The sequence below is a fragment of the Acipenser ruthenus genome, chromosome 8 (genome assembly GCF_902713425.1).
Source record: "Acipenser ruthenus chromosome 8, fAciRut3.2 maternal haplotype, whole genome shotgun sequence".
In the NCBI taxonomy this organism is placed as follows: domain Eukaryota; kingdom Metazoa; phylum Chordata; class Actinopteri; order Acipenseriformes; family Acipenseridae; genus Acipenser; species Acipenser ruthenus.
This window is the reverse complement of record NC_081196.1, coordinates 52,547,792-52,563,469: the sequence shown is the minus strand read 5'-3', so window position 1 is coordinate 52,563,469 and position 15,678 is coordinate 52,547,792. Positions and strand designations below refer to the sequence as shown.

Below are 15,678 nucleotides of genomic sequence, written 5' to 3'. Positions count from 1 at the left end.
CTGATCATATATAAAAAAAATCCACCCGATTTCAGACATTTTTTCATTAAATAATTCTACCCGATTTTTAAAAAAAGCATTCACCCGAATTTGGAAAAAAATTTCACCAGAAAATCAGCCGCCCTAAAGATCCATCACAGCTTCAGTTGCTTTTTCAAACCATCACATTCCTCATATTTTATCTCCTCAGGAACATTCTACAATATAGGGGACCAGACAGGTCATGGAGAAGACCACTGTCAGTTTGTGGATTCATTTTTAGATGGACGAACTGGACAGCAGTTCCCGAATGACCAGCTGCCACAAAGAGAAGGTGAACCTGTGCAGATACTTATAAATCACATATCAGAAATCAACCAATCACAGTCAAGTATTTGACAGAATTCTAGTACATCTTATCTTGTGTACAGATGCCACCCCTTGCATAGAACACCGCACCTAATTCCAGTGTTCAGAAATAATATATATATTTTTACAAACGCATTCATTAACTTTTGTAAAATGTCACTTTTGTTAATTTCACTCTCTTAACACTTTTGTTTTTAATAAATAGTCACACCCACACGCATTATTCAGGGATTGTGGCAGTTGATTCTGGACTGAACCATTTCACGACCAGGGGAAGGAGGGATAAAAGTTGTGTTTTTTAAAAATAGAATTTTTTTTTTTTTTAAATTAAAGCTATTCGTCAGTACAATCTTCATATGTGCTTCGAAGTCCTCTTGCTCAAATTGCATGAGATGACATCGCTTATACAATAAGAGACTCCTTGCACACCACGTGTTAACATGAAATCTTGAGAGTGTTCCCTTTCTTTCTTTTTCACCACCCTTTTCATCTGGATTTTAGTTTTTAAAAAATGTAAAAAAATAATATGGGTTACATCATACAGTTCTTACTGTATGTATAAAATAGAAAACAATAACTACCGGTAAATATCACTCTCCTGTCTGCACATGGTGCTCCACACACTATTAACAATGTTTTAACACGTTTCTCATTTTTCATCAGCTCTGATTGATTACAGGACACCTGGATAACACTTTATTGTGTACCTTTCTGTATGCCAGATAAGACCAGTGCCCCAAGCATAATAAAAAAACCCATATTTATGGATCAATACTGTCAACAACTAGTACACATGGTAAAGCTCCTCTTAAGACATGGTTACATGCAAATATTTCAGTCTCAAACAAGTTGGGCATTTGACACATAGTATGACAAGCTCTCCATGCCTGCTTAGGCAAATCTCCATTGATCAAAATTTGGGTTTTTCCATGCTTTGTACTTGGCATGGACACTTTTATTAGCACAGGGTTGTTCTGACTGATGCATCAACACACTAGTATTGGTCTGATACTACTGCACTTGAATGTGTATTTGTTCAGGGCGTTGTAATACAAAATATCAAAATGCCACCACTGTAATGCTGTTATACCATGGGTACATAGCATTGTAGTTGTGCTTTTGCTAATCAATGCCAATGACTGCTTTTCCATTTCAGTTTGGGTAAGGGTATGTGCATTGATTGTCTAAAATAGTGTGTAAAATGCAGCTAATCAACCTTAGAATGACAAATATAAAACAGGCTGGAAGTTTTCATTTTCTACATACCTGTAAATTATAGTTTGATTTTTTTTCACCCCCCCCCCAGGTTACTATAGAGCTATTAGACAAGAACCAGTCACTTTTGGTGAAATAGGCGGCAAAGCACAGATTAACTACGTCCAATGGTACGAATGTGGAACGACAATACCAGGAAAGTGGTAGAACCAATGGAGGGGCAACTGAAAAGACTGAGGATGCGGGGCAGAAGAAAGGGGAGGCATGAGGAAAGATGTCTCATGTATTTTTACAGCATTCCTGACATGTAGACCTTATTATGTATAAAATGTGTACAGGACCTCTCCATCAAGAATTTTATTGAGTATAATTGTAATATGTAATAGTTTAAGTTTGCTAACTGTATTTATCAAATGTGTCAGAGAAACTCAAACAAACAAACAAAAAAAAGGATTAATTCACATAAATAGAAACAAATATTGGGAAGCTGGCTACCTAAACCTATTTTGATTACAATTTGTATATTATTATTTATCAGATAATGTTGTATTAAATGTTACTTCTGGTGGTTTATCAGATTTTAAGGGAATGGTTTAAGTCAGTGTTTCCCAACCCTGTTCCTGGCAGCACAGTGTGTCTGCTGGTTTGCATTCCAATGCAGCCCTCAATTGCTTAATTGAACCGTATCAACAAACGAAGAGCTTGAAAATAACGGGAAAATGCCCAGTTTATCACTTTATTAGTTCAATGAAGGGTTCAATTGAGTGCTGTGTTGGAAGGAAAACCAGCAGACACGTTGTGCCGCCAGGAACAAGGTTGGGAAACACTGGTTTAAGTGACAATGCTTTAGAGCAGGGGTCTCCAAACCTGGTCCTGGAGGGCTGCTGTCCCTCCTGGTTTTTGTTCCAACTTGGACCAATTAAGTGCTTATTAGAAGCTTAATTGGTGCCTCCAGGACCAGGCTTTGAGACCCCTGTTCTAGGCTACTGCAAAGTGAATACATCTCAGCGGGACCCAGATATATGCCCATTTTAAAGTGTATTTTAACCTAGTAGTGGTAGTGGATTTCTGCCAATATAACACAAAAGATGGTTCCAGAGTATGAATTCTTTACAACATAAAAAGCACAATTTTGTTTACAGGTTATAATGACTCATGGTGATATATAGATATGTTTTTATACTATTATATAAGACTAAATATAGGAGTAGTCTTAATATTAACATATGGATATGTATGTATGTGTATATATATATAATGTAATTTATCACATAGCATTACTTTTCCTACAGTCTTGAGTCGTTACGTCCTTATTCATAACACTGCTGCTTGTTAGAAAGTTTAGGGGTTTTACCTTCCTTATAGATTCATGAGCTCCACTCACCCGTATCATCACTTGCACATAATTTACGAATCCTTTGTTCTATAAAACTCGTTAGAAGCTCTGTACCTAATCACTTTCCTCTGGCTAACGTATAAGTCTACAATGACAGCCTGAGGGGTCTACAATTGCAGTTTGCACAATTGAATGTATTTATATGTATATGGAGCCAGAGAGTAGGAAACATTCAACAGTTCCTTAGACAGAACATTCCCCTGAGCCTGTAAACCACCAATTGCCACATTTTTATGTCCTGCTTTTATAATCTCTTCCTTAAATCATAGCGCAATTATGGGTGTGGTATTTATATATTCTAAGTTGAGTTTACTGCATATAAGGATAATGTAAGTGAAATATATATATATATATATATATATATATATATATATATATATATATATATATATATATATATATATATATATATATATACAGACACACACACAACTGTCTGGGGTTTATGTTTTGTACAGATATAAAAACTAATAAAAAAAAATAATAATTGTGAGTGATTGTAGTCAGTTATTAAACATACATTGTACACCATCACAACCTTTTCAAACAATCAACCCTCTGTTGCCATAAGGATATGTTTTGACACTACAGATTTTAATTTCCTAATGACATGGAACCAATTTAAGATAAAAAAATAGAAACAGCCCATCACTACGGCAAGTGTGGAGTCAAAGGCAGAAGAGAGCAAAAGAAAGACATTGCAATGGTGTCTGAGAAAAAAGCAAAAGAAAGATAACAGAACACGCTTCAAGGTATTTTTCTATAAAGTAATGATGTATAAGTCAAGATTTGTTTTAAATGCAGTGAACTCAGAGGTAAACATTCCACATGCTAAAATAAATATTAGTATTCGGATACAAGTTATCTCAAGACATTTACAGACATAAATGGTTGACCAATGTTTTTATTAAAGTGGTACATTTGGTATGCACAGTAAACAATAGATTCTCAGTGTTGGATGTTTTGAACAATTTCTCATGTTACTCATGTAAACAATATTGATTAAATACTGTGTAAAATAATAAACCTTTACAGAAAGGTACAATTACAGAGAAAATCCATCTGCCCCAGATGCAGATTTTCACATAATCTAATCATAGAAAAATTTAAAAAATATATTAAAGGACAATCTTCAAGGTTACTTGTCATCATATGTCATCTTTGATAAAGAGTTATCGTCGAAACGTTTGACAAATAATTTAACCTTAGTTTTAGTACTACTGTTTGTCAATATGTAAACATAGTGGCCATTGTGGGTGTTTTGTTTTGATCCACATTAAGAATACGCTCAGTGACCATGAACCAACTGTTTAACACACGTGTCACTAGTACAGTGGTGTACTACTCTGGCCTGCAAGAGGCATTCCAGGCTGGGTTTTTGTTTCAGTCAGGTCCAAAATAAGTTAATTAACCCTTAGTGAGTTAATTAACTACTGCAATTTGGAACATGCTTGGAAAAAAGATCTAGACTGTATCTCAAGGACCAGATCCGTGCACCACTACACAAGTCATTGTGTGACCTATTAATCCATGTAACAACAACAAAAAAAAGTATGCTTTTCAATTGTTCTATGCAGACAAACAATGCTGTCAGTTACACAGAATTTCAATATTAACTAACTCCCTTAAATTCAACAAAATCAGTATGATCAAAGTCAGTATTTAGTGTGTCCACTTTTCATTAACAAAATGCAAGTTAGAAGCACATCTTCAGTTTTTTTCTTCTGAAATCCATTATTTAAATGCATATGGACTGCATTAAATATTTATGTTTTAAAAGAGAAACTATAAGTAGTCTATAAATACATTTAACAATTTGGTTAGTATGGTTTTCATTCAGGTCACTGTGCATAATCTAATGGGACCCCCTCCCCCGGGAATTTGATTTGTGTAATCAGTATTGATGTATGGAGCCAGTATTATGTTCATAATTTGGCATGAAGGATCAGAAAACAGCTGGGGTTGAAGGAAAATATGGGGGGAGCAACATAGTTGCCAGTATATGAATAATATATATCACTAACGAATCATGCCAAAAGCTCATTGACAAAATATCCTAATCGTTTAAAAGTGGTTATTATTGCTAAAGGTGCCTCAAATACCTATTAATTAAATTTTCCTTGTGAGGGTATGAATACTTTTGAATTGCCATTTTTGGAGTTTTTTCAAAAAAATTGCTTAAATAAATAAATAATTGTAGATATCTATTTTAACTTTTTTTTCCTCATCCATAAAAGCAAAACTTTTGCTACAAAAGATTTTTCTTATGATCATCTGTTTTTGAGAAAAAGTGTGTGTGTATGTGTATATTTATTTTTTTTATATATATATATATATACACATATACATACACACAGTACTGTGCAAAAGTTTTAGGCAGGTGTGAAAAAAAATGCTGTAAAGTGAGAATGCTTTCAAAAATAGACATGTTAATAGTTTATATTTATCAATTAACAAAATGCAAAGTGAGTGAACAGAAGAAAAATCTGCATCAAATCAATATTTGGTGTGACCACCCTTTGCCTTCAAAACAGCATCAATTCTTCTAGGTACACTTGCACACAGTTTTTGAAGGAACTCGGCAGGTAGGTTGGCCCAAACATCTTGGAGAACTAACCACAGTTCTTCTGTGGATTTAGGCAGCCTCAGTTGCTTCTCTCTCTTCATGTAATCCCAGACAGACTTGATGATGTTGAGATCAGGGCTCTGTGGGGGCCATACCATCACTTCCAGGACTCCTTGTTCTTCTTTACGCTGAAGATAGTTCTTAATGACTTTTGCTGTACGTTTGGGGTCGTTGTCATGCTGCAGAATAAATTTGGGGCCAATCAGATGCCTCCCTGATGGTATTGCATGATGGATAAGTATCTGCCTGTACTTCTCAGCATTGAGGAGACCATTAATTCTGACCAAATCCCCAACTCCATTTGCAGAACTGCAGCCCCAAACTTGCAAGGAACCTCCACCATGCTTCACTGTTGCCTGCAGACACTCATTCGTGTACTGCTCTCCAGCCCTTCGGCAAACAAACTGCCTTCTGCTACAGCCAAATATTTCAAATTTTGACTCATCAGTCCAGAGCACCTGCTGCCATTTTTCTGCACCCCAGTTCCTGTGTTTTCGTGCATAGTTGAGTCGCTTGGCCTTGTTTCCACGTCTGAGTTATGGCTTTTTGTCCGCAAGTCTTCCATGAAGGCCACTTCTGACCAGACTTCTCCGGACAGTAGATGGGTGTACCAGGGTCCCACTGTTTTCTGCCAATTCTGAGCTGATGGCACTGCTGGACATCTTCCGATTGCGAAGGGAAGTAAGCATGATTTGTCTTTCATCTGCTGCAGTAAGTTCCCTTGGCCGACCACTGCGTCTACGGTCCTCAACGTTGCCCGTTTCTTTGTGCTTCTTCAAAAGAGCTTGGACAGCACATCTGGAAACCCCTGTCTGCCTTGAAATTTCTGCCTGGGAGAGACCTTGCTGATGCAGTATAACTACCTTGTGTCTTGTTGCTGTGCTCAGTCTTGCCATGGTGTATGACTTTTGACAGTAAACTATCTTCAGCAACCTCACCTTGTTAGCTGAGTTTGGCTGTTCCTCACCCAGTTTTATTCCTCCTACACAGCTGTTTCTGTTTCAGTTAATGATTGTGTTTCAACCTACATATTGAATTGATGATAATTAGCACCTGTTTGGTATAATTGTTTAATAATACACCTGACTATATGCCTACAAAATCCCTGACTTTGTGCAAGTGTACCTAGAAGAACTGATGCTGTTTTGAAGGCAAAGGGTGGTCACACCAAATATGGATTTGATTTAGATTTTTCTTCTGTTCACTCACTTTGCATTTAGTTAATTGATAAATATAATCTATTAACATGTCTATTTTTGAAAGCATTCTTACTTTACAGCATTTTTTCACACCTGCCTAAAACTTTGCACAGTACTGTATGTATGTATGTATGTATGTATATATATATATATATATATATATATATATATATATATATGTATGTATGTATGTATGTATGTATGTATGTATGTATGTATGTATGTATGTATGTATGTATGTATGTATGTATGTATGTATGTATGTATGTATGTATGTATGTATGTATGTATATATATATATATATATATATATATATATATATATATATATATATATATATATATATATATATATATATATATATATATATATATATATATATATACACACACACACACACACATGTATACTTGTTACAGGTTACAATAACTGGAAGTGATGAATGTTAAATACTACATTTTACAGTGTGGCAGAGACAGGTTTATTAATATGCATATGGCCCATACCTTGGATACAAGGTTCTTAGAAAAGATTGATGATTCTCCACAGTTATATAAACTATGAAAGGAAAGTGATAGATAATATACCAAGCCAAAGTAAAATGTGTCTGTAGAAGGCCTTTGAAAACCAAAATGTGATCCAGATATGGGCTCAGACTTTGTAGCGGTTTTCCCGCTACAACTACATCTTCAGCTAATAACTTTTAACAAAACAGATGAAAATAAAAACAAGACAAGAGATATGAGGCAAGTGATTATCCAAACCTGGAAATCAATATTTTAATAAGTGAAGTAAAAACTGTCATGTTTAAAAACAAAACTTAAAACAAAGGGATGGATCTCATTACCTTTATTAGCTTTCCAAAAAAACAATTTTTACAGAACACATAATGTCCCTCCAGCATGGGATCATGAAATCAGCAGTCTGGTATTAGTAAAAACCAAGTCAAAAAAAAAAAAAGAAAAAGAAATCCACGATCTAATCTTCAAGCGAACAAGTTAATATCCAGACAAGTCAGGCTACAACTCCCATTATTGATTTGAGCATATATCTAGGTAGTGTTCCAAAAAAACTGGTTTTGTATTTACTTATTTAATTTATTTTATGATGCCAATACATTTCAAAACAACAACAAAATAAACCCTGTTTGGTCTTCCCATTAGCAGAAACAATGTGCATTTTGTATGTATTTATTTAAGTATTTATTTGAATTTGAAAGCAACATTTGCTCCACTTTTTCAGTTTATCCAAAAAAAAAAGTATATTGTTTCTTGATTACTTTATCAGGATGACTTGAGCAGCTCTATAGGCAGACTGGAGGAGGGGGTTTTACCGGTAGCCAGGGCCTGGCTGGGTGTAGCCCTGCCCAAATGTTGGGCGGTTGCGTGCATAGGGGTTTGCGCTGCTGGGTGGGGGGGTCACTGTGCTACCTGGAGGTGGTGTAAAGCCTGGTCGGGGCTGGTAACCTCCGCCTGGCTGGTTGGGGGCCATCCCTGGCTGGGAGGCTGGGGGCATGTTGTAGTTAGCAGGCTGAGAGGCTTGTGTGGTGTAGTTCTGTGGAGGGAAGGAGCCGGCTGGATACTGCTGTGGAGCTTGGGATGGCAGTTGCTGGGGCTGCCCTGCAAAGCCAGGGGCCGGGGCAGCAGCCTGGGATGTTGGCGGGTTGTAGCCTTGGAACTGCTGCTGCTGCTGGGGCGTCTGCTGAGGGCCTGCCTGCTGAGTGTAACCTGCTGGAAAGAATAATGAAAGAAAGAACCTGAATGAAATCCATTACTACAAGACTTACAGTACCATTAACCCTTTGCGGTCCATTGTCGGAATGGGTCTGACATTGCAATTATTCCTCTCAGGTCCTTTGTGGGACTGGGTCCGACATCATTATAGCAATGCAAAAAACGGGTTTCTAGTCGTTTTTTCTCCGGAAAAAGCTGAGAAAACCATTCAATTGCCGAGTGGGAGCGACAGGAGCCGAGACAAGTCGGAAAAAAAAAAAAAAAAAAAGGCGTATCTCATGATTAGTCATACATGGCCCTGGTATCAGATAACAGGGCGGTCGTAAGTAAACAAGCTGGCTGCCTGTGAATCAGCGCACAGAGAACACAGACATTTGCAGAGCTTTTTTGAGATGTTATAGTAATAAAATAATGACTTGGATCGCATTATTGAGGAGTTTGGTGATAAAACGAGTGATCAGGAGATGATTGATCGATATGTACGACTATTATTTTTATTATTATTTATTTCTTACATAGGTGAAAGCTATAGCGAACGAAAGGGTGGGGCGGGGCGGGGCTGGAGATGCCTAGTGAGTGCTTCGTTGATATGCAGGGCCATTTAAATCTGTTTGACTGTGGAAAAAAATACTTTTAAACAGCGCGTCTAAAATTAACTGCGCGTGTGAAAATTAATTAGACCTGACGTGCCTGACGCGCAATTAATAAATGGACTGCAAAGGGTTAAGAGAGATCATACTAAGAGCAGGAGTGGAACTCCCCAACCTAATCGCACTGTCAGACAGACTGCCAATCCAAACAGTGAAACATTTTATTATTGGGATTTTTGTGCATGTTTCTGATTTTAAAACTATACATTTAAACTCTTCATTTATCAATCACAACACAAGCGTACAGTACGTTTTTCGCCAAAAAAACATTAGGTCTTTTCTGAGTTTTACTGACCAGAGTACTGCATTCCATACTGCTGCTGAGGCTGTGGCTGGGCCTGGGGCTGCTGGGGAGCATAGCCACCATGCTGCTGGTACTGCTGGTACATCGGACCTGTTACACAGATACACACAATGAGTTAGTTGTGTCATTGAAGATGTCTAGACAAGGCTATTTGAGCTCACATGTTTTTTGGAACAATCCTCAAAATCCTAAAATTGAAAATGTTTTATTAGAAGATGCATGCAATATTGGTATTCCTCTTATGCTCCATCATCTTGGCCGTGAGTTTTAGTTTAGTTTGGATAAGGAAATTGGTAACACTGATACATTTAAAAAAAATAATATAAAAAAAATACTGCACCAATAAATATAAATAATGAGCAAATAAATGCGTTTTACCTTAAACATGACCGTGTACAAATATACTTAAGGAAACCTTGCAATTACTATATAAAAGGATGCGGAGCTTGACACAGAAAATGTGTGATTAAAACTGTATTGCAAAACACTTAAATCTTTTTACTAATTGTAAAAACCTTTCGATAGCCAGAGCTAATCAACATCTGCATCCAGATGCTTTAGTCCAATTGCTCATTATTTTACTACATCTTAAAAACAGAACTTAGTTTTCATCTTTTCCATTAAAAGTGGCAGTGACCCAATAAAGGGGCCCTCCACTGCATCACAGCCAGGGTTATACTGTACAGTAGGGGGCCAGCCAGCCAGCCATGCCTCCAAAACATTTGGTATGTCGGCATAAAAAAATAACGCAATCATTATTTATAGTTCTTATAATGTTTTTATGGTTTTGACTGTTATTATTATTAAATTCATGTGGTAAAAATGTAAATCGGCACTTACAAAAAACTCATGGAGATGCAAGAAATACATCAAGAAGTTTCACATATAACAAATCTGGTATTTTATCAACTAAGGGGAGAGTACTGCAGGGGAACACGATATCCAGCATACGATCAACTAATAAAACAATTGAAGCCACATCATCATCATCATCATCATCATCATCATCATCATCTACATAATTCTACAAATAGATCCTGAGACACTGAGACACTGAGATATCCAGCCTGTCAAAATATAAAAAAAACACACTTAAGATTCCAAGGCTATTTACATTTTTTGGTTTCTAATGTTGCAAATTTCTAAATGCGACTTAAATTTACATTTAAGCCACAGACCATAAAAGGTAAAAATCCCAAAAGACAACCCTTTGAAAATGATGTGCGTCTGAGCTATATTTAAAAGCACATGTCAACTAGTCAATCAAGTTTTGTAAGCTCCAAGTTGAATACAAGTTTTAAATATGCAATGTTACAGCTTGTGGTTTTTGATGAGGTTGATAAAGTTTTTTTTTTTTTTTTTTTTTTTTTACATTTTGAATAAATATTTCAAATACTATAAAGTTCAGAAATGATTGATCCCCCTTTATTACACTGCTGTCAAAAACCACAGACTCTCTGGGACACACATGGAAGTCATACTGCTGGAATTTGTTATTGAAACACGGTTTGTTTATTTTAAAACCAAATGATGCACATTTTCCACTGGAGCAAAAAATATAAAACTTTATCTTTTGCAACCATTGTAACTTAAGTGCCACCACAGAAGCAGGATTTCTTTAATCCTCTCCCAGCTTCCCATCTTTCCTGCTGCATTCAGCCAGACACCTCCCCTCTCAGAAGCAACAACTCGGAATCCGTGTCACAAAAATCTTCACAGAAATTATTAGGGATTTCCTCCTGGCCATTACTCATCTATAGGCTTGCTACTATTCGATTTTTATTTTTTTGCCAAATCTCATTTAGCAAAGCCCCTTTATCATATTCAACATGCAACAAAACCATGGTTACCAATATTCTAACTGAAATAACTTTGGTCATAGCGAAGCTATATCTTGTAAAGCTAAAGTTCCTACACAAATTAAAAAATTGTCTCAAATAAACCGTAGAAAACGCAGCATACATAGAGCATAGAGCATACTGCTGCTCAGTAGTGTAAATATGGAACTGCATATTTGCAATGCTCACCTCATGGAAAACCATGTTTGCTTAACTGCTGAAGTGCAAAACGGTAGGGGATCTGTCACCGATTAATTGCTCAGACCAATAACAGCAAGCCAGAGAAAAAATAACATGGCTTGTAATGTTGGAGCAAACAAGACTGAAATAAAACAAGCGGTGCTATTTCAGCTTTGGGGGAGAAATATTTTATACGTGATACTGAGAATCCTATCCGGTAGTACTAAATACTAGAATATCACTTATCTAAACTCCAACAACTGTCCATAACAACATAACAGAAATGCAAACCACCTGCAACATGTTTTATATTATTTGAGAGCTCTTTAATCTAAGCTGTTTATTAATATAGTTGCCGAGGAAAAAAGCACATGGAGAATAAAACAAGCAAAGAGAGATGTTCCCTCCACAGGTATATACGGAAACAGAGCCATCAGGCTCCTATTTGTGTCAATTTTCTTTTTTGATGTCCCCTTAACCTCTTTCATTTTGTATATTAAATGATCTTCTTCTGGTTTTCATATTTAATACACAGAATTAATGCCACAAACTGCATCTCTCTTCTGTTGTGCAAGTGTTGTTGTCAAGGACCTAAAACAATCAGTGCCAAAATATGGAGAGAATATTAATAATAAAAAAGAGGCAACAAAAATATAAAATGCACGTCAGTAAAATATCCCCATCATATTAAAGCAAGCAGAAATACATATTTTGGTCAACATCATGGGGATCTCTACTCTCTGATAAAGGACCTCAAATGTTATGATTCAAACTATGTTTAATCTCTGTTCTAAATCAATCTGCTGGAAAACATGCACATACAGCACCATGTGATTAACTTTTCTTCTGCTTGATGAAAGAAAATCTGTTCTAGTACACAGCTTCTGAATGTTGTCTCTCAATGTAGACTAAAGTCTACTTCCTCGCTGTCCTATATGTTTTTTTTTTATTATTAATTTGTGGACCAGCTTGTTAACCTCAATTGAAGAACTTGAAGAGCTTTTCCTGAGGAAATATTTAGAAATAAAGAAAGATGTCTTGATTTCCAAAAGACACATTATTAAAATCAGTGCTGGACCAAGATCATACACAACAGAATCATTTATTTATTTTTTTTAGTCTCTACAAAAATCCAACATTAAGTTTTGATTGTAAACAGACCAATATCTAATCGTTTTAACAGCAAACTCACAGATGAAGTGCTTTTAATTTCTTGCTGTCAATTTATGTTTCAGTCAGGGGAACAAAAAGGAGATACTAACATTAAAGAATCTGGAAGCAAACTACAGTTTCTAATCATGCCTCTTTCTAACTTATTAACCAATAGCTTCATTGTTGTCGTTTTTGACTGGTTCAAACCCCTAGCAAAGCAGACTCAGTCTTAAGGCACATATAAAACAAGAACTCTGGAATGGTAGATAAATGTTTTGCTTAGGGGTCTCAACATGAATAGATTTTATTTTTATTTGTTAAATAAAACAGGTTTAACAGTGAGTTTAAAAAAAAAAAAAAAGTAGTCTCTAAAAACAACTGCCTCACCCTTGTCAGCCAGGTTTCAGTCTTGTTAATATGTTGCAATCACAGCCAACTGATTTACACATTGTTGTGTTTTAAGTGCAGATACATATACAGTAGATTAGATTGATACTGATGGCTAAACAATGCTAATGGTTCAAACTGTTATGTTATCTCCAGTATTCTAAATATATATTATTATTTTTTTGTTAAACTATATTTAATTTAATGTTTATGAACCAAGTCAACCAAATATAGATTCTCCCTAGCTTTTGTGATGTGCAGTTCGTGAACGACTCGTTCTTTCCGGTTCAAATAAACCTACGTAAACAATCTTAATGCGGTCTACATTGATTGGTTTTGTGTCATTGAATCAGTGAATCAAATGAACGAAATGAATCGATTCACCAAACTGAACTGAATCAAATGAATCGAGACACTAAAAATAATCGAACTGCCCATCACTAGTCCTCCCCGACCTGTCCTGCAGAGTCTGACTCACTAGTGGCCTTCTAGCTAGTGGAGGACGTGCCGGTGGTGATGCTGAACTGGCGGGATTAAGCGCAAACAGCGCTGCTAGCTAAGGCATCGCCATCAGGAGCAGTTTCCCCTTCATTTTTGATTTGGCTTTCCTTTCACCTCGACACGTTTCAAATTCAGTAGCGACGACTAGCCTAGGCTACGTGACGTGATCACGTAGGGATCTCTCGCTAGCTGACCACCACTGTTTCAAGATCAGTTACTTACCTCGCCGGCCCGCCCCATAACCTCTATGAACAAATAAGAGAGCAGGTCTGGAATCGGTGTGGCAGGATAGGATGCGCTTTTACTGGGGGACGGGAGAAATAACGAGGAGGCAGAAGCAACTTTAACTCTGATCGCTTTTATTAGAATGTTTACAGTGCAAACAGTGGAAAAAATAATAAATTATGCCGCGAGAGGTACCGGATCCGGACAAATTAGGTGCCGGAACAAAAAAAGTAAAATCTAACCAGTGCTTAATCTCAAATTAAGCACTGGTTTTAACTGATAAAAACAAATACAAAAAAAAAAAAAAAAAATGAAATCGTGTATAGCCAATAAACACCGGAAAAACAATGGAAATGGTTCTTCAATTCACAGTGACTTCACCCCTTTCCCTTAAAAAAAAAAAAACTAAAACTATCTTTCCCAGTATAGCTGGGCAATGTCCCCCCTTCCTGACATGTATCTATCATTGATTCGCTCTGAATACTTTAAACCCACCCCCGCTACCGAGTGGCAGCAAATTCCTACATTTCTATTGGAGACTCTGCTTGTGAGATTTAAAACAAGATTACAATTAGGAATGGAGGCTTGTTTGCGGGATTTAAAGCTGTATTAGTTAAGATATGGAGGATTTAAAACAGAATTGCAAAGTGTGGCAACACACACAAACCCCAGAAGAATGTGCCTGTGACCATAGGGATTTCGTTGTGGAAGACAAAGGAAAGAAGGCACAACTTAACTGTGCAAGTGCCGTCAAGTTACTATACATATTTTGACAAAAAAAAAAAAAATATATATTTTGTAAAGTAACCAAAAATAATACATTTCACACAGTATATAACTCGAAAATAGCTAAAAATAAAAGCACCGAAAAATGAAATTAATAAGAACAGAAGCCCAAGTTCTACTGTTCTCCCAGTATGCAGACGGGTACAAAATTAAGCAAAATAAATTATTATTATTTATTTCTTAGCAGATGCCCTTATCCAGGGCGACTTACAATTGTTACAAGATATCACATTATTTTTACATACAATTACATTCTTTTTACATACAATTACCCATTTATACAGTTGGGTTTTTACTGGAGCAATCTAGGTAAAGCACCTTGCTCAAGGGTCCAACAGCAGTGTCCCCCATACAAAAGTCCTTGAAGAGTACCCATACAAAAACATATCTGTGAACTTAAAATACAAACTTCAGAATATTCATGAAAGAGTACTCTTGCTGTATTTAATGATCACTTTGGTAAGCCCCTTATAAATCTACTACACATTTTAGTTCTCTTTCTTACAATATAATGTGTCATATTAATGTCATGTTATTTTACTATACAGTGCTATTAAAGATAGACAAGTGTAAAATTGTAATTTATACATCGACAGGGCCAATTATATTTTCCTTATATGGGTGGCATTGTCTGTAGACACAGGGTCAACTTTCACTGCTATGCTGATGACACCCAACTATATATCTGTGTCTAAAACCAGGTGGTGTCTCTTCTATAAAAAATGTGATAAGCTGTCTTGCTGACATCAAGGTATTCATGTCTAATAATTTCCTTTTGTTAAATTCAGATAAGAGAGAGATAATGATTTTGGGATAAATAAAAAAAAAATACAAAAAAAACAAACCTGTCTGCCTTCACAGAGGATAGTTTCCCATACTTTCAGAAAACTGAAACGAGGTATCTAGGTGTAATTTTTGACCCTGACCTCTCCTTTGAGCCACATATTCAGAATATAATTAAAGTAACTTTCGTTCACCTGATGCAGCCTTCATATCTTCTAGGATTGATTACTGCAATGCCCTGTTCTCTGGAATTCCAAACTGTGTTCTGTCACAATTGCAGCTTGTACAAAATGCTGCAGCCACGGTGCTAGCCAAAACAAAAAAAGTGAGCACATTACCCCAGAGTTAGCAGCC

General features: G+C 36.3%; 2 protein-coding genes across 16 annotated transcripts in view; one reads left to right on the top strand and one right to left on the bottom strand.

Moving 5' to 3' along the window:
• Nucleotides 1–3,349, top strand: part of LOC117407135 (target of Nesh-SH3-like) — a 62,787-nt gene extending 59,438 nt beyond the window's left edge. For 3 of the 14 annotated variants that reach the window (XM_059029207.1, XM_034011807.3, XM_034011805.3), the window contains 2 exons: nt 191–313; nt 1,655–3,344. In XM_059029207.1, coding sequence (XP_058885190.1) covers nt 191–313; nt 1,655–1,770 — 239 coding nt within the window. In that variant the 3' untranslated portion in view covers nt 1,771–3,344. Of the gene's footprint in view, nt 1–190; nt 314–1,654 lie in introns of all 14 variants that reach the window. The other 11 variants (XM_059029206.1, XM_034011804.3, XM_059029204.1 and 8 more) reach the window with 7 other exon arrangements.
• Nucleotides 3,350–7,525: 4,176 nt separating this feature from the next.
• Nucleotides 7,526–15,678, bottom strand: part of LOC117406747 (protein TFG-like) — a 46,853-nt gene continuing 38,700 nt past the window's right edge. The window contains exons 7-8 of one of the 2 annotated variants that reach the window (XM_034011032.3): nt 9,464–9,562; nt 7,526–8,512 (exon numbers count right to left, since the gene is read on the bottom strand). In XM_034011032.3, the coding sequence (XP_033866923.1) occupies nt 8,115–8,512; nt 9,464–9,562 (497 nt within the window). In that variant the 3' untranslated portion in view covers nt 7,526–8,114. Of the gene's footprint in view, nt 8,516–9,463; nt 9,563–15,678 lie in introns of both variants that reach the window. The other variant, XM_034011031.3, reaches the window with a different exon arrangement.